Source organism: Lutra lutra, chromosome 17 (assembly GCF_902655055.1).
Source record: "Lutra lutra chromosome 17, mLutLut1.2, whole genome shotgun sequence".
Classification (NCBI taxonomy): Eukaryota; Metazoa; Chordata; class Mammalia; order Carnivora; family Mustelidae; genus Lutra; species Lutra lutra.
Genome location: NC_062294.1, coordinates 59,482,552 through 59,502,797, shown reverse-complemented (window position 1 = coordinate 59,502,797; position 20,246 = coordinate 59,482,552). Strand labels below are relative to the sequence as shown.

Below are 20,246 nucleotides of genomic sequence, written 5' to 3'. Positions count from 1 at the left end.
GGGACTATAATTGGTAATCTAGATGATTGGACAGTTAGGTACCTCAGAGGACACCTCAGGCCCCTGATGGGGTGTATGTCTTCCAAAAGGGTATCCCCAGATGATGTGCCTGGCTGGCGGGGATCAGTGTTCATAAATTCTTCACGTTCAGACACATAGCCTGTGTAAGATCATGGTAAAATAACCCATGAATTCTGATTTGCCCTCTGGTGCTTACATGTCAAGGCCATTGTGGTGCAGGAGGAAAAAGGATAAAGACAAAGGATGGGGCGCCTGGGTGGCTCAGTGGGTTAAGCCGCTGCCTTCGGCTCAGGTCATGATCCCAGGTCCTGGGTTCGAGCCCCACATCGGGCTTTCTGCTCAGCAGGGAGCCTGCTTCCTCCTCTCTCTCTCTGCCTGCCTCTCTGCCTACTTGTGATTTCTCTCTGTCAAATAAATAAATAAAATCTTTAAAAAAAAAAAAAAAGACAAGGGACAATTTATCCTCCAGGGATGTAGCTTTTGTGACCACTCCCAGCCAGCATACTTGTTGGAATCCTAAAGGACTAGCAGACACTTGTTCTGAACTGTCCTCCCAGGTAGTCTCCCAGATACTCCCAGCCTCTAGGGCTAAGAACGCAGATCTTACTGGAGGAGGTGGTGCAGAGTCCTTTTCTTGCCCAATATCTCCCAAAGTCCTTGAACAAACGATTTGTCCCCTAGGTCCACTTCCCAGCTTTTTTTTTTTTTTTTTTTTAAGATTTTATTATTTGACGGAGAGGGAGAGGAAACACAAGCGGGGTGGGGGGGGAGTGAGAGAGAGAGAGAGAGAGAAGCAGGCCTCCTGCTGAGCAGGGAGCCTGATGCAGGGCTCCATCCCAGGACTTGGGATCATGACCTGAGCTGAAGGCAGACAGTTAATGACTGAGCCACCCAGGTGCCCTGAATGTATGTCCCTTTCATTCAACAGTACTGTTTTCTTGGGCGCCTGGGTGGCTCAGTGGGTTAAGCCGCTGCCTTCGGCTCAGGTCATGATCTCAGGGTCCTGGGATCGAGTCCCGCATCGGGCTCTCTGCTCAGCGGGGAGCCTGCTTCCCTCCCTCTCTCTGCCTGCCTTTCTATCTACTTGTGATCTCCCTCTGTCAAATAAATAAATAAAATCTTAAAGAAAACAAAACAAAACAACAACAAAAAAACAGTACTGTTTTCCTCCCTGGATGTATACCACTCTTGGTGTCTTCATCTGTTTGGGAGCATCTGGGTTATTTCTAGTATTTACTCTTTGCAAAGGAGTCACTCTGTATTTTCATTATAATTCCTTATGTGGATAGAGGTTTCATTTCACTTGTGCTAAAACTGAAAGGGCTGACAGGGGCGGCTGGGTGGCTCAGTTGGTTGATCCTCTGCCTTCAGCTCAGGTCATGATCTCAGGGTCCTGGGATTGAGACCACATTGGGCTCTCTGCTTCCCCCTCTCTCCCTGCTGCTCTCCCTACTTGTGATCTATCTCTCTCAAAGAAATAGAATCTCTGAAAAGGAAAAAACAAAACTAGAAAAAACCTCAAAGCACAGCGGTTAGTCACAGGTAGGTGACTGTGAACATTGTCCTGAAAAGGTCAAAATGGGGTCTGATGTGTTCACTGTTGTATTCCCATCAGGTATGTATGAGACTTCCAGAATTTTTCCTGACACTCCTTGAGAGGGTTACTGTCCAATATCAGTCTTTTTTTTTTTTTTTTTTTTTTTTAGGATTTAACTGATTATTTCAGAGGGAGACAGTGAGAGGGAGCACAAGCAGGGGGAGTGGGGGAGGAAGAAGCGGGCTTCCCACACAGCAGGGAGCCCAATGCCCAGCTCCATCAAAGGACCCTAGGATCATGACCTGCGCCAAAGGCAGACATTTAATGACTGAGCCACCCAGGCATCCCTGTCAGCACTTTTTTTTTTTAAGATTGATTGATTTATTTATTTGACAGAGATCACAAGTAGGCAGAGAGGCAGGAAGAGAGCGGGGGGGGGGGGGGGGGGGGGGGGGAGGGGGAAGCAGGCTCCCCGCTGAGCACAGAGCCCGATGCAGGGCTTGATCCCAGGACCCTGGAATCACGACCTGAGCTGACGGCAGAGGCTTTAACCCATTGAGCCACCCAGGTGCCCCATTGTCAGCACTTTTAATACCTGTGCATTGCTTTGTTGTAATTGCATTTCCTAGGGATTTCTGCCTTTCAGCATCGTTTCATGTGTTTCTTTACCACAGGTGTGTTTTCTTTGGTACAATTTCTGTTTTCGTCAGTGCCGTTTTTCCTTTCCTATGAGTTATGACTACTTCTTTTTCCTTTACAAATACGACATGCAGAACAACGAAGATATACGTTGGAATTTCCCTCATTTCCACATGGTGAGAAATTTTCTCCATAGAGTCTTAGTCCTCCTGGAAGCCTATTTCCTCATTTCTTCCCTCCGATCCTTTGTGTCCTGCCCAAGGTCATGGCCCCAAACACCTTACCACGTTTAAGTCCAGGGCGCATTCCTACTGTTATGGGAAGCCTGTGCAAAGTCTAGGCATTCAGAAATACAAAAATGCATCCCCGCTTTGTGCTGCTTGCCAATTTCCAAAGTATAAATTCTGCCACTCTGGGAGCAGGATGTGCCCAGAGAAGGTGCTGAAGGACGAAGTGGGTGTTTGGGGGAAAACTAACCTTTGGCATGTGCAGGCAGGAGACTTCACAACACTGGGCAGACAGCAGCTGTGGGGGCTGGGAGCTGGCTGGAGGTCTGCAGCAGCCTCACAGGCGGGAGACGTTAACCCTGACGGGCCAGAGGGGAGGCACGTCTCCGAACACCCTGACTGGCGACTAAAGACCCGGCTGGTCTCACCTTGGAGCGACAAGCTTGTGTCCACCCTCTCAGTTCAGAGTCGCTTCCTCCCTCCCGATCCCACCCAGTACACTGGAAGGTTTTCCTGCGCAGGTGATTCCCTCCAAGTGATTTATTTCCTTCTCTCTTGGTAAGAGTCGACTCCTCAAAAAACAGCTGACTGGGGGAGACTGAAGGGACAGTAGGGCCACTTCTGGCAGCTGCCTAGCCTAAAGGGACTGGGAGCCAGGTTAAGCGAGACCTTACCCAGAGGACTGGGATCAGTGCTGGCCTTCCTCTGTGCTGGAAGGACAGGAACAGGGCTTCTACCAGAAGGAAGAGCGTCCCCAGGTCAGGCGAGTTCATGTGGGGACTGCAGGGGGTCCAGGATGCTGGGTGGGAGGGCACGTGTGGTGCACGGACAGGGGAGCACCTGCAGGAGGGTGACACAGCTGGAGATGGTTCAGGAAGGACCCTCTGTGCTGAGTCCCTTTCTTCCTCTGGAGCTGATGTTCCCACTTTTGGATCCCGAAGGTAATGCCCCGCCCAGAGCTCCGGCGGTTGTGTCCAGGTATGAGACACAGCACAGTCCAGAGATGAGCCTGCAATTCCTCCCACATGGACCAGCACGTCTGCTGGCGCCTTCTGGTACCGATGAGGTGTAGAAGTCTGGACTAATCTCTTGCAGATTAAGTTGTCCACGCTTATCTTTAGGGGAAAAAAATCTCAACAAATTATGGGCGGTCAACAAATGGGACATTGTTATACTGATGGTGCAGGGGCGGTGGGGGGGAGGTGCAAAAGAACCTAGCCTGGGGGTCCCAAGCAGAGTAGGTTGGGCCACTCCCTGCAGAGAAAGCAGAGGCGGTAGAGCAGAAAGGCATCTCAGCAAGCCCAGCACAGAGAAGACAGTGGCCAAACCGCCCAAAAGATTGTCTCCAACGTGCCGAGATCGCTTCCATGTTTATAGAAGGAGAACGGGAGGCCAAGGTGGGTGGGTACAGGCAGGTAGTCAGTGAAGGTCAAGTAGATCCTAGACCTGGAGTCAGTCATGGGTGGGGACTTGCTGGCTCAGGGCAATCCTTAGAGCGGGGCGTGGTGGTTTTGATTCCCATTTGGGGATGCCTTGCCAGCAGGGTCTTCCATCTGAGTCAAGAGACAAGCTGGAAAGAAGAGCCTGACTTGAAAGTCTGAGATCAAAACTGGGGCAGCCGAGGTCCTCTCTTCGTCCTAAGAAAAGCAGTATGTATGGGTGAAGCCACCTTGGGCCCTCCAGCCAACCTAGTAACCTTGAAGGTTTAACAAGCGCCCTATGCTTCCATGATGGACTAACCTCTCTCTCTCTGCTCATCTACAGGTCATGCTTTCTCTCCTGGAAAGAGCTGAGCATTGTGCATGCCGCAAAGCAGAACGGAGCCTTCTGGGCGACCCGTAGGCTCTAAGGAAGGAGACCCCTTGTACAGCTGCCCATCACTGTGGTAACGTGTGTAGCTGCACCATGGAGTGTGCGTGTAGTGCAGAAACGTTTCAGACCTCTGTCCTCTCCCTTTTCTGGTTAACTGCCCGAAGCTTTTTATTTTTTGGGTTTTTTTTTTTTTTTAAGATTTTATTTATTTATTTGACAGAGAGAGATCACAAGTAGACGGAGAGGCAGGCAGAGAGAGAGAGAGGGAAGCAGGCTTCTTGCTGAGCAGAGAGCCCGACGTGGGACTCGATCCCAGGACCCTGAGATCATGACCTGAGCCGAAGGCAGCGGCTTAACCCACTGAGCCACCCAGGCGCCCCTGGGTTTGTTTTTTTTTTAAAGGTTTTTATGTATCTGACAGAGAGAGAGTACAAGTAGGCAGAGCGATAGGCAGAGGGAGAGGGCAAGGGACTCCCCACTGAGCAAGGAGCCTGACATGGCACTGGATACCAAGACCCTGGCATCATGACCTGAACTGAAGGCAGCCGCTTAACCCAGTGAGCCACCCAGGCATCCCTGCCCTAAGCTTTAAAAACCCAAGTGTGAGGCAGAAAGGTTGGAGTTGGCCTCTGCAACAGGAGTCCACCTTCTTCCCAGCCTACTGATGAAAACTCATATTCCTTTCGCGTGAACATTTTCTGTGCTCATCAAAGAGTCGTCATCCCTTAATAAGAGAAAGACAGACATTTTAGACATGAACTTTTTCAGGAGAGAGATAGATGTGTGCTGGAACGTTTCGCAGCCTAGGTCATGAAATCCTGTAGTTGTAGTAGAGGAGATTATGGTGAATCACAAGAATACTAGGTGCCCCGTCCACAGGATCCAGAGGAAGGAGATGGAATGTTTTACTGTGTGCCCGTCTCACGTGGAAGCTGGTTAGTGCAGAAAGGGGGTAATTTTGGAGCTCCTCCCAAAAAGTCTGAGTCCATAGGTCTCAGTTGTGGGCAGAAAATCACCATTTCTAATGAGTTGAGGTGATGCTGATGGGGAGGTCAGTGCAGCGATGACACTGTGGAAGGAAGTTTCCAGGGAAGATGACCCTGTCTCGCTCCAGGCCCCGGTAGTGGGTGGCTGTGGTCGTACAGTCTGGGGAGCGGCAGAGTGAAGGGTGCTAGTGCACAGCTGCTGAGTGCCTCTGCAGTGAGCCAAGCAGGCTGAAGCCTTAAAGGACTAGAGTTCCAGGGACCCGACTGCTGGAGGCTCCACAGGAAGCCACCTAGAGCCACCTGCCCCTTTTGCTTCCAACTCCAAATCCAGAAGGAGCCCGTTAGACTCAGGTGGCTCCCTGCCCTAGCCACTACTTGAGCAAACTGAAACCAAACCGGGACCAAATTCTCGTAAAAGCCTCCAGGGAAAGAAGCGGAAATGGAAGCTAAGGACAGGCCACCACAAGCAGGAAGTAGGCTGTCTGAATTGGGCGGTTCCCTACGTTATAGCCAATCACATAACATCCTTGCTTGGATTCCTTCAATTGGTCTAGAACAGCGTTTCCCCTAGTTTTGTTTGGTGCTGCCTGAATGGATTTGCTGTTTGCTCAAATAAGCTCTTTGGGGGAACAAATTATTTTTGGTGCCATAAAGGTGATTTTCTTAAAGCACGGGGAAAGGACAGGTGGGGAGAAAGAGCTGCCATTTGGAAATTTTAATGCAGCTCAGTTTATCCTTTAACAGAACTAATAAAGACCCACATGACTCATCTCTGCTCAGTCGTGTTCTTAGGGCAAGGGCTTCGTTTGTCCTCAGTGTCATACTACATCCAGTCCTCCTTCTCACAAAATACCCTCTCCTTGTTCGGAGGGAAGAGAAGGGAAGCTGAGGGCAAAGCAGAAGCTGACACCCCCACCATCAGATATATGTGACATTTCTCAGGCTTCCGGGTTGCCCTACAGGAAGAATAAATGGTTTACCAAGAGAGGTTACAATCCTGTAGGCCTGAGTCTCCCTTGGTTACAGAACCCTTAGTAATTTACATGAACAAAGTATTTCTCTCAATGTTTCAGCTTCCAGTAGAGAACGTATATACAATTAAATGTCCTTGTATTCTGCAGCCCTTTGACATATACTTGAAGCAGGCAAAATGTAATTATCTTCCAGGAAGCTCCCAACTGTCTTATTGTTAATGCCTCAGTAGAGGTGTAAACAACCTTAACTTGTCGGTGGCAAGGCCTCAGGTGTCCTACGAGTCTTCCGTAACGTATCAAAATACTTTCAAAACCTCCCTTTCCTTACCTCCCCCAACCCCAGAGAATGTAATCAGCCACTGCTCACAACCCTAGGCAGCAGCTCCTTCTGCCCTTGGGTGCTGTCCCTGTGCGATAATAAATCCCCATTTCTCTTCAAAGACATATCAAGAATTCTTTCTTGTTCATTGCCTCTGGAATCCAACGTACTGAATCTCACTTTTATTCCAAAACCACATGACTTGATCCCATCACACCTGGCACATTTTTTTTTTTTTTGTTACATAAATTAACCCATTTATTATAGGCTAGCAATGTTTCAAACGGTGGCGCTTCTACTGGTCTTTCAACTCCTTCAGTCTTCTGATGGCAGACTTTACTGTGACAGCAGAAGTGGTGTTGTAGGTCCAGGCGCCACCAGCGACGGTTTTCATGCAGGAGCCACAATGCCAGATCCCCACAGCTCGTCTCTTCATCTTGGTTTTGCCACAGAAGGAGCAAGTGTACTTGGCGTGCTGGCTTATCTCAATCTTCTTCACCATCTTCCTGAGGGAGGCACCATAACGGGTCCCGTATTTGCCCACGATTCCGACTTTCTTGGTGCGTTTAGCCATGTCGCCTCAAACTAGGTCTGAGCCCCGAGAGAAGAGACTCAGTGCCCACCTGGCACATTTTAACGTATACTTTGTATTTCTGCCTTCATGTTTCCTGTCCTTTGAACATAGTGAACATATTAAAACCTACAAGAATGCAGGACTTCTAGTCTTCTGCTGCCATACTCCCAGCACCTACCCAGAGTTCCTGAAAACCTAGAATGAGTCAGTGCACATTTGTTAGACAATGAATAAAGATGACATTTGCGTTTATCTTTCCTTTTAACTTATCAGGGTGCCCTAAATGTGCTCTTTACTTTTCCCTCCAAATATTGTTAATTAGTAAAGGAAGCCACATTTAAAATGGAGTCAGTTGGCCACGAATGGAAAGCACTTTCACAGGGAGGACATGGATAATCAGCAAGAGGAAGAAAGATACTTTTTATCTTCATGAGATTGTATGCTTTCTTGGTAGGATTTTCAATCTCCTTTAAAAAAAAAAAAAAAGGATGTTTTCTCTTGGCCCAGCAAAGACCCACTAACCTTGACAAAGCAGCCAATGAAACACTCTGACCTCTAACTCTTTTCTTGAATGACCTTTAATTGAGAGCCACGGTTTCCAATCTCCTTCATCCTTATGTTTCAGGAATGACAAATGACACATTTTGATATAAACAGCCTCACAAGGTCCAGGCACATTAGCCTACCACGGTGACATGCTTTTTTTTTTTTTTTTTTTAAGATTTTATTTATTTATTTGACAGAGAGAAATCACAAGTAAGCAGAGAGGCAGGCAGAGAGAGAGGAGGAAGCAGGCTCCCTGCCGAGCAGAAAGCCCAATGCGGGGCTCGAACCCAGGACCTGGGATCATGACCCGAGCCGAAGGCAGCGGCCTAACCCACTGAGCCACCCAGGCGCCCCATGACATGCTTTTTTTTTATTCTGTCTTTTCCTAGACTTGTGAAGCCTTCTGCGAAAAGGTCTCTGAGGTGACAACCTGTTTCAGCTTCTCTGGACGTGAAGGGACACCTAGGGTCCTGAACTCCAGGGTGTGCCACACCCTCTCGGAGACCGCCAGAAGCCTGAGAGCCACCCCACCCGGAAGACCGTAGCGCATGAGGAGGCAGCGAGGAGCCAATGAGGGCCTCGAACACGGCATTTCTAGGCGTGCGCATCCGCTGTGGGCGGGATTTCCGGCCTCGTGCCCGCCATTGGGGTTGTAGTCCCAGGTTAGGTCTGTTTATCTCCTCAGGTTCGGGAGCGCGGGTCAGGATTGTGGTAACTGACGCTGAAGACGCGAGCAGCGGCGCTGTCCTCGCCGTACACAGTTGAGCCCGGGTGTCCGCTCCCCTCCGGCCCGCTGCCGGCCCACCGAGTCCGATGGCGGCGGCCGTGCCCAAGGACCCGTCTGAGGTAAACGCTCATCCCCCGGGCCCTCCCCGCCGGCCCCTACCCAGACCCCCGAGTGTGGGGCGCCTGCTCGCGGCCCTGCGACCCAAGCCGTGGTGTCCGGGACATGGAGGCGCCGGTGGGCGGGGGCCCGTGTGGGAGCACCGGCCGGCTGAGTGCGGGCGCGGGCTCGGGCTGAGGGGTCTCCGGGGCAGGGGCTGCAGGGGGCCCTCGCCACCAACCGGGGACGGCGCGGCTGCATTGGTTGTCAGGAGCAGGGTGCGGCGCGGCGGGTGAGGCCGGCGCGGTCGCTGCCTGCCGAGGCCGTGTCTGCTGGCGGTGAGGGGAGGTGTTCTAACCCGGGCGTCAGGGGGCATTCTCGGGTCGCGGAGAAGCGCCGCGGCCGGGGATGAGCGCGCAGGCAGGGCGCGCAGCAGGAGGGACTCGCGGTGGTCGCTGTTAGTGGCCCGGACCGTCACCGTGTCCGCCCTGGATGTTGGAGAACCTCGGAGAAGGGCTGAGGCGAATTGTGGGTGTCGCGGGGGAGAGGAGAACGGGGGGAGTGAGGGGAACCCCGGGGCTTTTGGTCGGTGACGCTTGAAGAGAAAACTGCAGACACTTTACCCGCAGAGATGTTGTTTCTGTGGGAGCGACAGGGAACAGCGATTGGGACCGAAGAATCCGAGTCAAAGCCGTAGCCAGTGTGGAGAAGAGAGAGGTCGTCTTCCTCCCCCCCCCCCCCCCCCCCCCCCACTTAAGGAAAGGAACTAAAACTGTTATGTACTCTCAGGTCCACTGGACTAAACTAGAAGGTCGAAGTATAGTGGCTTCTCATTGGCTGAGCTCTTGGGTGGGACGATCATGAAAAGGCTGTCTTTCGGGGGGGGGGGGGTGTAATGAAGTAGTATCTCCAAATAAGTTCAAGTCCATCGCTTTCTGTTGGGCCCGCAGCTGATAGCACCCACTGTGGTAGTGTCTGAGAGCTGCCCCCAGTGCAACCTCGCGACCCCAATTTAGGGAGGTTTCCCCTCATTAATATTCATAGTTCTAGCAGCTGAAGGGAGGGAAAGTCCCATCAACCTGATAGAGTTAACAGTAAGTTGCTTATCTTTGGGGGGTGTCCGAACGTGTTTCCACAGTGTTAGGCGACTTAGGTGTTTCAGAAAATGGTAAGCGATGGCATCAAGTGGGCAGCTGGACAGGAAATTTTGGGAAACTGGGGGAAAGATTCATGGTGGAGAGTTTGAAAAGTGATGGCTGCTGCGTGGACCAGGGTGGAGACTTGGATCACCTTTGGGAAGAGAATGCAGAGTGTCATGGCAATGCTCCTAGTAGGTCAGAGGGACCTAGTAAAGTGTGCTGAAGAGTGGTTTTCCTGCTCAACACGTGGTCGGGGTTGCTGGGCATTGTGAACACAGGTGAAGGAGAGAGGCAGTGATCTGGCAGATACATGGACAAGCCTTCCGTGGGATGATGGGACAAGTGATAGCTGAGGACATGGGGGTTGTTTGTTTGTTTAAGTAGGCTCCATTCCCAGTGTGGAGCCCCACACGAGTCTTGAACTCAGGACTATGAGATGGAGATCTGTGTTGAGATGAAGAGTTAGATGCTGAACCCAGTTAGCCACCCAGGCGGCCAGTCCTGCGAGTATTTGAGAGGCTGGAGCTGCTCTCTCTTCAGTGTTCTAGGACTTCACCAGAATTTTGTGGTCAGCTTTTATGGCATCCGGAGTGTTTCAGAGTCTTCGTGCCAGAAAAGATCTGGGGCAAATGTCATTTTTGCTTTTCTGTGCCTGGCAGAGAGGTCCTTAGGGCTGGGGTTTTCAGAAAGGTCCAATAGTGGATGTTTGGTTCCCAACTGTGGAGGGCCAGCATGGGTAGTAGGGGAGTAGAAGACGGTGTAGGAGGATCCTAGGTTGACAGTGATTGTGAGTGTCGTACTGCAGTGAGGATTAGAGGCAGGTGAGGAGGCTTCTCAGCAGCATTTGAGGCTTTCCCTCAGTTGGGATCCATGGGCGTTTTGGGGTGGTAGCGAAACCTGTTTGAGTTTGTCACAAATCCTTTGGTTGTCAAGTGACAAGGACAAGTGTGAGTCAAGGGAGAATCCTTTGGAAGGTGTGGGCTTTCATGTGTGGGGTCTGAAGACATGAGAGAGGTACAGTCTACAGAATCATGTAGACCTGGAGAGGAAGTGTGAGCTAAGGGCCTCAGGGCCCGGGTATTGAAGACTTCCTGGCAGAGCAGGGCCTGTAATTGGCTGTCTTGAGGGCATACCCTGGGAGACTCCATGGGAATATCCTGGCAGGAGGATGGGACTTGCAGGCCAAACCCGGAGCTTAGATAGCTTCCATGTGTCCCTTGCGTGTTATTGCTGAGCACTGAACAGTGATTGGTGGGAAAGTGAGAGGAGAGCAGCATTAGAGGCACCAGGACCTGGTGTTTATCTGAGGAGGGGAACTGGGCTGGCAGGAGAGACGGGTGGGTGCGTGGGTTGGCTGGTGGGTTCTCAGAGAGAGAATGCTTAGGTTCCATGTTTTCCTTTCATGGTAGTGTGGTGTGACCTTTGAGGACGTGGCCGTGTACTTCTCCTGGAAGGAGTGGAGGCTTCTTGATGAGGCTCAGAGACGGCTGTACCACCATGTGATGCTGGAGAACTTTGCACTTGTATCGTCACTGGGTAAGGCCCTCAGCGTCCCCTTGACCTGCCCTGGACTCTATCCTGCGGACTCCCCTCCTCCATTCTCCAGGGGAGGGTTTGTCCTTCTCTGGTGTGGACTGTGTTCACTGCGTGCTTCCCCAGCTTTCTGGGCCGTTGCTTTTGTTGCTGGCCCTGAGTTGTTGGTGTGCCCTTCTGTCCGCCCGCAGCCCCAGTACCCGCTGCGCTGAGCCCTGATCGGGTAAGATCGCAGGTCAGTGGTCCTGCATTGAGGCTGATGGAATGCACCTTGCTTGCCCTCTCCCTGGCTGGGACCCTGTATCTAGGTCCATGACTCATCGATGGCCTAGGTTTTGACCCCTCCCTTAGGTGACATTTCCCTGTGCCTGCCTGTGTCTGAAATTGGAGGCATTGGTATGCATATTGCTGTAGTGGAGCGTGGGCCGTTTCTCAAGAACGTCCTGTGTGGATCTTTCTATAGTGTTTACATCTGTTCTTCTCCCTGGCCTCCTCCATTCATGTTTGTGAGGTATGATGGACAAATCAAATTCTGTGACTGAGAGTGTTACATAGTGGTTTCATGTAGTTCAGCATTATCAAGTTCTTACCAAAATGAAGTGAATCAATATAGCCATCACTTGCCATCGATACTTTTCTTGTTGTGCTGGTGAGAAATCGGAAGATCTACCCTCTGAGCAAGTTTCAGCTCTACAGTGCAGTATTAACTGTAGTCAGCCTGCCCTATGTTAGTTCCTCAGAAGTGAATTCTTTTGTCATTGAGAGTGTGTCTCCCTGACCATCCTCTGCCCTCCTTCTCACTTGCATACCTGCTCTCTCAGATCTCTTTCCCAAATAAATGGGTCCTTTTCTTTTTTTAAAAGAATAGAGGGTATCTCTGTAAATAATGCTATACAGTATTGTCTTTTTTGCATAATGATTTCACAGGGCATGATGTTTTCCAATTTGAGTCCGTTGGCACTGTGTGCTCATGTTGTGGCAGGTGAGTCTGTTGGCTTTTTTATATGTGAGATTTCCTACATGCGTGTGTTTAGTAAACGTTCTTTTTCCCCCCTTTTTAGATTTATTTATTTGTTTGTTTGTTTGTTAGAGAAGGAGAGAGAGAGCATATGCACAGAAGGAGGGGAAGTAACAGGCAGAGGGAGAAGCAGGCTCCGCGCTGAGCAAAGAGCTCAGTGTGGGACTGGACTCCAGGACCCTGGAGTCATGACCTGAGCCAAAGGCAGAGGCTTAACCTACTGAGCCACTCAGTCGTCTCTTGTTTCCAAAATGTTGTTTGTCACCTTACTATTTTGCTTAGTAATTTTACATTTTTTTGGTGATCTCTACACCCCCTGTGGGGCTAGAACTCACCACTCCGTGATCAGGAGTCGCATGCTCTACCTACTGAGCCTGGCATTCCCCCCTAATGTGCGTTGTCACTTTAAGCCTTGACACACACTGAAAGATGTGGCTGTTGCGGCTGTTGTGAATGGTCCTGCAGTGGATATGGACATGCAGGTAGTTTGTGCAGACAGTGGTTTTTGTTGCCTTGGGATACACACATAGCTAGAAATGGCGTTGGTGGGGCATAGGGTAGTTCAATTTTTCACATTTCTGTGTGTTCTCGCTTGTGTTCCATCGTGACTTCCCTAATTGACATGGCCAGCAGCAGCGTCCAGGGGGTTCGCTTTTCTCCACGTCCTCATCAGCCCGTCTTGGCTTTTTGGTGATCGCCATTGTGAGAACTACGAGGTGATACGTTGCGGTGTTGGTTTTCATTTCTCTGACGGTTAGTGAGTGTGAGCGCGCATTGGGCACCCAAACGTCTCCTCTTCACTCTTTGGTGTGCTTCTTCGGCTCTGCTGCAACTTTTCAGTTTGGCGCAGCGGTGCTCTTGCTTTCGTGACCTATGCTTTGGGTGTCCTGTTCAAAAAATCCTTGCCAGGGCTAAGGTTAAAGAGGCTTTTCCCTCTGTTTTTGCCGGGAGCTTTAGGGTTTCCGGTCATGGGCTTCAGTCTTGCCTCAACTGCCTGCGCGTTTCTAGGAACTGTGGGTGGGGATCCACTCCTACTCTGCATTTGGGGAGTCAGGTTTCGCATCAGTGCGAGAGAGGGTATTTTTTCCCCAGTGTAGATTCTTGGCATAATAGCGAAAGAGTAGTTTACTGTGTATGTGTGGCCGTCCTTATGGGCTATTCCTTCCTCCATTGCGTTGTTCGGTTTTTATGCCTTTACCAGATTGTTTAGCATCGTCTAGCTTTGCGGTCCAGTTTGAAATCAGAAATGTGCCGCCTAAAGATTGGATCTTCTTTCTGAAGATTGCTTGGGCTTTAGGCTTTGGTTGACTTGGTGGCAGATGTCCCAGTGTCCCCTGTGGAGCAGGAAGCTGGAGGCTCTGCTGAGCAGGGACCGCAGTCGCACCTACCCTGGGGCAGGTGGAGACAGCCCAGGCCTTATTGCCCACCCATCCCCACATGTCTCTGCTGATACAATCTGCAGGGATTTTTCTGTGTGCTTGTGCCCTCTTTGACGCTCCCCTGTGTACCGGTCCGTCTTAATTGGACTGTTGAGCCCGCCGAGGCTCATGTCTTTCATATTGCGTTGATTTTTCTTGGGGCTAAGGATGGTATCTCTCCTTCTACCTTCCTGCTGATAACAGTCCCAGAGGACATTTTTCTGCGTCCATTCTCTCCTGAGTAGCTCTAGTACAGTGCTGGCAGTGCACTTGGCCTGTTTTCCATCAGTTTGTCTGTCTTCCTGGTGCGCTCTAGTTGTTCAGCTAGGGCTTCCAGGAGGAGTGCCTTGTGTATCAAAGCATGGACATGCCCCAGACGTGAGCAGATGGGCTTAGAGGGAGCCTGTTCCTCATGAATGGCCGCTGGCAGTGGTGGGATGTCAGGCCTGTGTTTGTGTGTGATCGTACTGGGCACCATTCTTTGCTCAGCCAGAGTTCAGAACCATTGCCGATGACCACCCCCCACCCCCCGTTTCTGTCTTTCCTTCCTCGCCATTGACCTTTTTTTGTCAAGTGGATTCTACTCCTTTGGTAATTCCGTTTACTCTGGTACAGGGATAATCCCTCCATCTCGGGCACCCAGTCTCACCCATTTCTGTCACTGCTCTTTCTGTGTATCTCAGCATTCACCCCCAGGTGTTTTGAAATGAGATAGTCACGTGTCTTTAAACAGCCCTTGACAGTAGTCCATTTCGTGCGATTGGCTTGTGCTCAGCCCTCCACTCAGCCAGAGGCCAGTAGCAGCAACCGTGGTACACAAACCTTTGCGCAGAAAATAAGCTGTAGACCTTGGCTCTCTTCCTTGTCCTGCCCTAGTTTTCTGTCCTTCTAGCGTGCTCTCCCTAGTACATTGACGGCTTGTGCCCAGAAATGCCCAGTGGCCTGTCCTATAGTTGAGTTTCTTCTCTTGTGTGTGGAAAAGCATGCTATACCATCCTGCCTAGATGAGTCGGGTGTGTGTGTGTGATGGGCTCACCCCCTCGCTACAGCCAGCACGTATTTCACCAGCATTTCTCTGCCTTCAGGTTGCTGCTGTGGAGCAGAGGATGAGGAGGCCCCCTTTGCACAGAGCGCTTCTGTAGGCGTGTCCCAGACCGGGACGCCCAGGGCCTCTCTGTCTTCCCGGAAGACCCACCCCTGTGAGATGTGTGGTCCCGTCTTGAGAGACATTTTCCACTTGGCTGAGCTCCAGGGGAAAGAAAACGGCCAGAAACAGTTGAGGTGTGGGGCCTGCGGGAAACGATTTTCTTTCAGTGTGAAGTTGGAGCAGCAGCAGGAGCAGCCCGCGGGAGCAAAACCATTCAGAAGCCGTGTGGACAGGGCCTCTGCTGTCAAGAGCTGGGGATCCGGTGGTTCGGGAAAGCCCTTTACCTGTGGAGAGGTGGAGAAGGACTTGCTGTCTGGCTCGGGGCATCTTGGGCAAGAGGCCACTCGTACTGGGGAGAAGCCACACACGATCCCCCGGTGCAGGGCAACGTTACGACACGGAAGCAGTCATGGCACTTGGGGCGGATGCAAGAACACCTTTGTTCCCAAACACACAGATACTCGGGACCAGGGTGTCCACCTTGGTAGAGAGTCCTTTGTGTGCAGTGAATGTGGGAAAACTTTCAGGTACAAATCCTTATTTGCCATACACCAGAGATACCATACTGGAGCACGACATCATGAGTTTGGTCCATGTGGGAAATCCTTTGGGCAACAACCAACCCTGAATCAACATGGGAAGACTCAGGGTGGATCCAGGCAGTACACGTGCAGCAAATGTGGGAAATCCTTAGGGCCTGCATCTGTCTTCCTTCATCCCCAAAAATGGCACAGTGGAGGGGAGAGTTATGTTTGCAGCGGGTGTGCAAAATCTGTTAGCGGTAGCTCAGTGTTGCTTACTCATAGTGTCCAGTCTGGAGATCGGTTGTATAAGTGTCATGGCTGTGCAAAAGCTTTCCCGTCTATGTCTGCCCTCTCAGATCATGAGAGATCTCATGCAGGGCAAAGGCGGTATGAGTGCAGTGATTGTGGGAAATCTGTTACCAGTAGTTCTGGCCTCCGTTCTCACCAGAGAGTTCACACTGGAGAAAGGCCTTATAAATGCAATGAATGTGGGAAATCTTTTGCTGGTAGTTCTTCACTACGTTATCACCAGACAATTCACAGTGGAATTAGGCCTTATGAGTGCAGTGAATGTGGGAAATCTTTTGCTGGTAGTTTTGTCTTACGTTATCATCAGAGAGTTCACACTGGTGAAAGGCCTTATGCGTGCAGTGAATGTGGCAAATCCTTTATCCGAAAAACTAGCCTCAGTGTACACATAAAAGTTCACTCAGGTGAAAGGCCTTATGAATGTAGTGTATGTGGGAAAAATTTTACTGCTAGTTCTGCCCTCCTTCATCATCAGAGAGTTCATACTGGAGAACGGCCATTTGAGTGCCGTGAATGTGGGAAATCTTACACTGCTCGTTCTGCCCTCCGTTCTCACCAGAGACTTCACACAGGAGAAAGGCCTTATGAGTGTCGTGAATGTGGGAAATCTTTTACTTTTAGTTCTGCCCTATCTTCTCACCGGAGACTTCATACTGGGCAAAGGCGTTATGAGTGCTATGAATGTGGGAAATCTTACACTGCTAGTTCTACCCTCCGTTCGCACCAGAGACTTCACACTGGAGAACGTCCTTACGAGTGCCGTGAATGTGGGAAATCTTTTACTAGTAGTTCTGCCCTCCGTTATCACCAGAGACTTCACACTGGAGAACGTCCTTATGAGTGCCATGAGTGTGGGAAATCTTTTATCACTAGTAATCAACGTCGTTCTCACCAGAGAGTTCACAGTGGAGAGAGGCCTTATGAATGCCCTGAATGTGGCAAATCCTTTCCCCGAAAAGGTAGCCTCAGTATACACAAAATGGTTCACTCAGGTGACCGGCCTTATGAGTGTAATGAATGTGGGAAATCATTTATTGCTAGTTCTGCCCTCCGTCGTCACCAGAGAGTCCACACTGGAGAAAGGCCTTATGAGTGCCATGAATGTGGGAAATCATTTACTGCTAGTTCTGCCCTCCGTTATCACCAGAGACTTCATACTGGACAAAAGCCTTATGAGTGCCGTGTATGTGGGAAATCTTTTATCACTAGTAATCAACATCGTGCTCACCAGAGTGTTCACAGTGGTGAGAGGCCTTATGAGTGCAGTGAATGTGGCAAATCCTTTCCCCGAAAAGATAGCCTCAGTGTACACAAAAAGGTTCACTCAGGTAAACGGCCTTATGAGTGTAGTGAATGTGGGAAATCATTTACTGCTAGTTCTGCCCTCCATCGTCACCAGAGACGTCACACTGGAGAAAGGCCTTAGAGTGCCGTGAATATGGGAAATCTTTTTATGAGTCATAATGGTTTGAGACATCATTACAGCCTTTACACTGCAGAAGGATCTAAAACAGCACAGGTGATACTTCTTGCTTGGCGTTTAGGCTGGAGGACAACCTCTGAATTGACTGTGGTTCCCCTGAATGTCCCCAGTGCAGTGACTTCCCATAAGATCCAGCCATTTTCAGAAAAATTCAGAACCTGCATAGTGCTTTCTGATGTGGGTGCAGTCACCGCAAGATGGAAGTCACTGGCAGTGTCTGTGGCAGTGTCTGGCACCTGGCAGTTCTCGGTGTGCATACGTCTCCACCCCAACATGGTTAATGATGCCGAGCTGTTCACGTTCTCGACTGTTCATCCAAATTCTGGGTTCCTGGAACCCCTCGTCCCGTTCCCAGTTAGGGCATGGATGTGACTCGTGTTGATCCACAGTGGGCGATGTGAGTTCTGGGTGGTGACTCACACAGGAAGGCTAAGTCCCACGGGGGTGTTGCTGGTCTCCTGATGCTTTGATGACTATTTGCAGCGTCCAGGTCACCACACAGGAATTGTGTGCCCCATGTTGCTCTGATTAATGTATCAGTAAGTGCCATGTTTGTTTAATTACCTTTGATCTTAGACATTGTGTGCCCTCGAAGGGGTGGTTTGAAAGCAGCATCGGGCTCTCCCACATGAAGGAATGAGCAGATCGCATTCCATCCCATACTTGCTGTGTCTCTGAGAGGAAAATTGCTAATAAATATTGTACATATATATATATATATATGTGTGTGTGTGTGTGTGTGTGTGTGTATATATATAAATACTCCAGCTTGTGTGTTCATTTGCATTATAACCAAAGACCTTGGTGATGTGCTGAATTTTACAGTCTCAGATGTGTCAGAGAAGTGTGAGTCATGGAATAACTAGGGAGCTGGACGGCAAAGCTTGGGACAGTAGGGAAAGTTTCCGATGGAGGGTTTGAAAAGTGATAGCTGTGATGTGGACCCGGGTGGAGATTTGGATCACATTTCAGAACGGAACACAGGGTATAATGACAAAGCTGCTAGTAGGTTCAGTATCCTACTACGTTGTGTGGAAGAATGGTTGTCTTGGGCAGCATGTGGTGGTGGTTGACGGGCATTGTCACCATGGGTGAAAGAGAGAGAAAGATCTGGCCGATGATGGCCAAGGTTGCTTGGGATGATTGGAAGAGATGGCTGAGGACGTTGAAAATTGAGACAAGGGGCGCCTGGGTGGCTCAGTGGGTTAAGCCGCTGCCTTCGGCTCAGGTCATGATCTCAGGGTCCTGGGATCGAGCCCCGCATCGGGCTCTCTGCTCAGCAGGGAGCCTGCTTCCTCCTCTCTCTCTGCCTGCCTCTCTGCCTGCTTGTGATCTCTCTCTGTCAAATAAATAAATAAAATCTTAAATTTAAAAAAAAAAAAGAAAGAAAATTGAGACAAGATGACAGTGAGACTGGGGCTGTTCTCTCTTCCATGTTCTAGGGCTTCCGCAGAATTTTGTGGTCAGTTTTTACGGTGTCTGGGGTGTTTCTGAGTCTTCGTGCCAGAAAAGGTCTGGGGCAAATGTGATTTGTGGTTCTGTGTGCCTGGCAGGGAGATCCTCAGTGCTAGGGTTTTCACAGAGGTTCAGTAGAGGATGGTTGGTTCCTGATTGTCGAGGGCCAGCATGGGCAGCATAGAAGTAGAAGACGGTGTAGGAGCATCCTAGGTTGACAGTGATTGTGAGTGTCGTACTGCAGGGAGGATTAGAGACAGGCGAGGAGGGTTCTCAGCACCATTTGAGGCTTTCCCTCAGTTGGGATCCATGGGAGTACTGGGGTGGTAGTGGAACCTGTTTGTGTTTGTCACACATCCCTTGGTTGGCATGTGACAGGTACAAGTGTGAGTTAACAGAGAATCCATTGGTGTGGGGTAGGAAGGTATGGGCGTTCATCTATGGGGTGTGAGGATGTGAGAAATGTACAGTCTACGGAATCAGGTACACCTGGAGAGGAATTGTGAGCTAAGGGCCTCAGGACCTTGGTATTGAGACTTCCTGGCAGAGCAGGGCCTATAATTGGCTGTGCTGAGGGCTCGCCCTGGGAGACTCCATGATAATATCGTGGCAGGAGGATGGGACTTGCAGGCCAAACCCAGAGCTTAGCTTGCTTCCATGCTTCCCCTGCGTGTTATTGCTGAGCACTGAACAGTGATTGGTGGGAAGGTGAGAGCAGAGCAGCATTAGAGGCACCAGGACCTGGTGTTTATCTGAGGAGGGGAGCTGGGCTGGCAGGGGAGACTGGGCTGGATGTGTAGGGGTTTCAAGTGTAAGTTCTCAGAGAATGTTCATGGTTTCCTCTCTTCCTTTTCGGCAGAGTGGTGTGACATTTGAGGACATTGTCGTATACTTCTGTCCTTTTTCAGTTTCAGAGATGGCACAATGGAGAGAACTGTTATGTTCGCAGTGGCTGTGCAAAATATCTTAACCGTAGCTCAGTGTTGATTACTAAGAGCATTCAACCTGGAGAAAGGCCTTCTAAGTGTAGTGACTGTTCCAAATCTTTTACCTCTATGTCTGCCTCCCATTATCACTGGAGATCTCAGAGAGGGGAAATACCTTATGTGTGCAGTGAATGTTGGAAATCTTTTATCACCAGGACTGACTTCCTTTCTCACTAGAATTTACACTGAATAAAGGCCCTATGTGTGCAGTGACTGTGGAAGGTCCCTTTGCCAGAGAAACAACCCCAGTATACACCTAAAGTTTCACTGAGGAGAATGACCTTTTAAGTGTAATGATTGTAGGAAATGTGTTATTTTTTAAAAGATTTATTTAGGGGTGCCTTGGTGGCTCAGTGGGTTAAAGCCTCTGCCTTTGGCTCAGGTCATGATCCCAGGGTCCTGGGATCGAGTCCCACATCGGGCTCTCTGCTCAGCAGGGAACCTGCTTCCTCCTCTCTCTCTGCCTGCCTCTCTACCTACTTGTGATCTCTGTTTGTCAAATAAATAAATTAATTAAATATTTAAAAGATTTATTTATTTATTTTATAGAGGGAGAGAACACTGAGAGGAGGGGCATATGCTTTCTCTTACTGAGCTTGGATCTAGAATGGGAGCTTGATCCCATGACCCATGAGATCATGACCGGAGCCCAAACAAAGAATTGGACACTTAACCAGTTGAGCCACCAATACACCCCAAATGTGGGAAATCTTTTAAGTAGATGGCAACATTCATTTACCATGAGGGAGTTCACCCAGGAGAAAAGCTTATGAGTG

General features: G+C 50.0%; 2 protein-coding genes across 4 annotated transcripts; one reads left to right on the top strand and one right to left on the bottom strand.

The window, feature by feature from the left end:
- Positions 1–6,808: 6,808 nt before the first annotated feature.
- On the bottom strand, positions 6,809–7,128 carry LOC125089036 (60S ribosomal protein L37a). Its single transcript, XM_047710830.1, has one exon. It carries the CDS (start codon positions 7,087–7,089, stop codon positions 6,811–6,813), a length of 279 nt encoding a protein of 92 aa, XP_047566786.1. The 5' UTR covers positions 7,090–7,128; the 3' UTR covers positions 6,809–6,810.
- Positions 7,129–8,260: 1,132 nt separating this feature from the next.
- Positions 8,261–19,831, top strand: LOC125089004 (zinc finger protein 345-like). Of its 3 annotated transcripts, XR_007123827.1 has the most exons (4): positions 8,261–8,481; positions 11,007–11,133; positions 14,652–18,193; positions 18,413–19,831. XR_007123827.1 is itself a non-coding variant. In XM_047710720.1 (3 exons), the coding sequence occupies exons 1-3, from the start codon at positions 8,449–8,451 to the stop codon at positions 16,970–16,972; spliced, it is 2,481 nt and encodes an 826-aa protein (XP_047566676.1). In that variant the 5' UTR covers positions 8,261–8,448; the 3' UTR covers positions 16,973–18,206. The 3 variants fall into 3 exon arrangements, 2 of the variants coding, with proteins under 2 accessions (XP_047566676.1, XP_047566677.1); XM_047710720.1 differs by lacking the exon at positions 18,413–19,831 and having other exon boundaries at positions 14,652–18,206; XM_047710721.1 differs by lacking the exons at positions 14,652–18,193; positions 18,413–19,831 and adding an exon at positions 11,322–12,093.
- Positions 19,832–20,246: the final 415 nt, after the last annotated feature.

Bases quoted from the DNA above. Each gene is read 5' to 3' on its own strand.
- LOC125089036 (XM_047710830.1), bottom strand. From the start codon at position 7,089: ATGGCTAAACGCACCAAGAAAGTCGGAATCGTGGGCAAATACGGGACC.
- LOC125089004 (XM_047710720.1), top strand. From the start codon at position 8,449: ATGGCGGCGGCCGTGCCCAAGGACCCGTCTGAG. The intron at 8,482-11,006 runs GTAAACGCTCAT...CTTTCATGGTAG, and splicing joins TGCCCAAGGACCCGTCTGAG to TGTGGTGTGACCTTTGAGGA. The intron at 11,134-14,651 runs GTAAGGCCCTCA...CTCTGCCTTCAG, and splicing joins TGCACTTGTATCGTCACTGG to GTTGCTGCTGTGGAGCAGAG.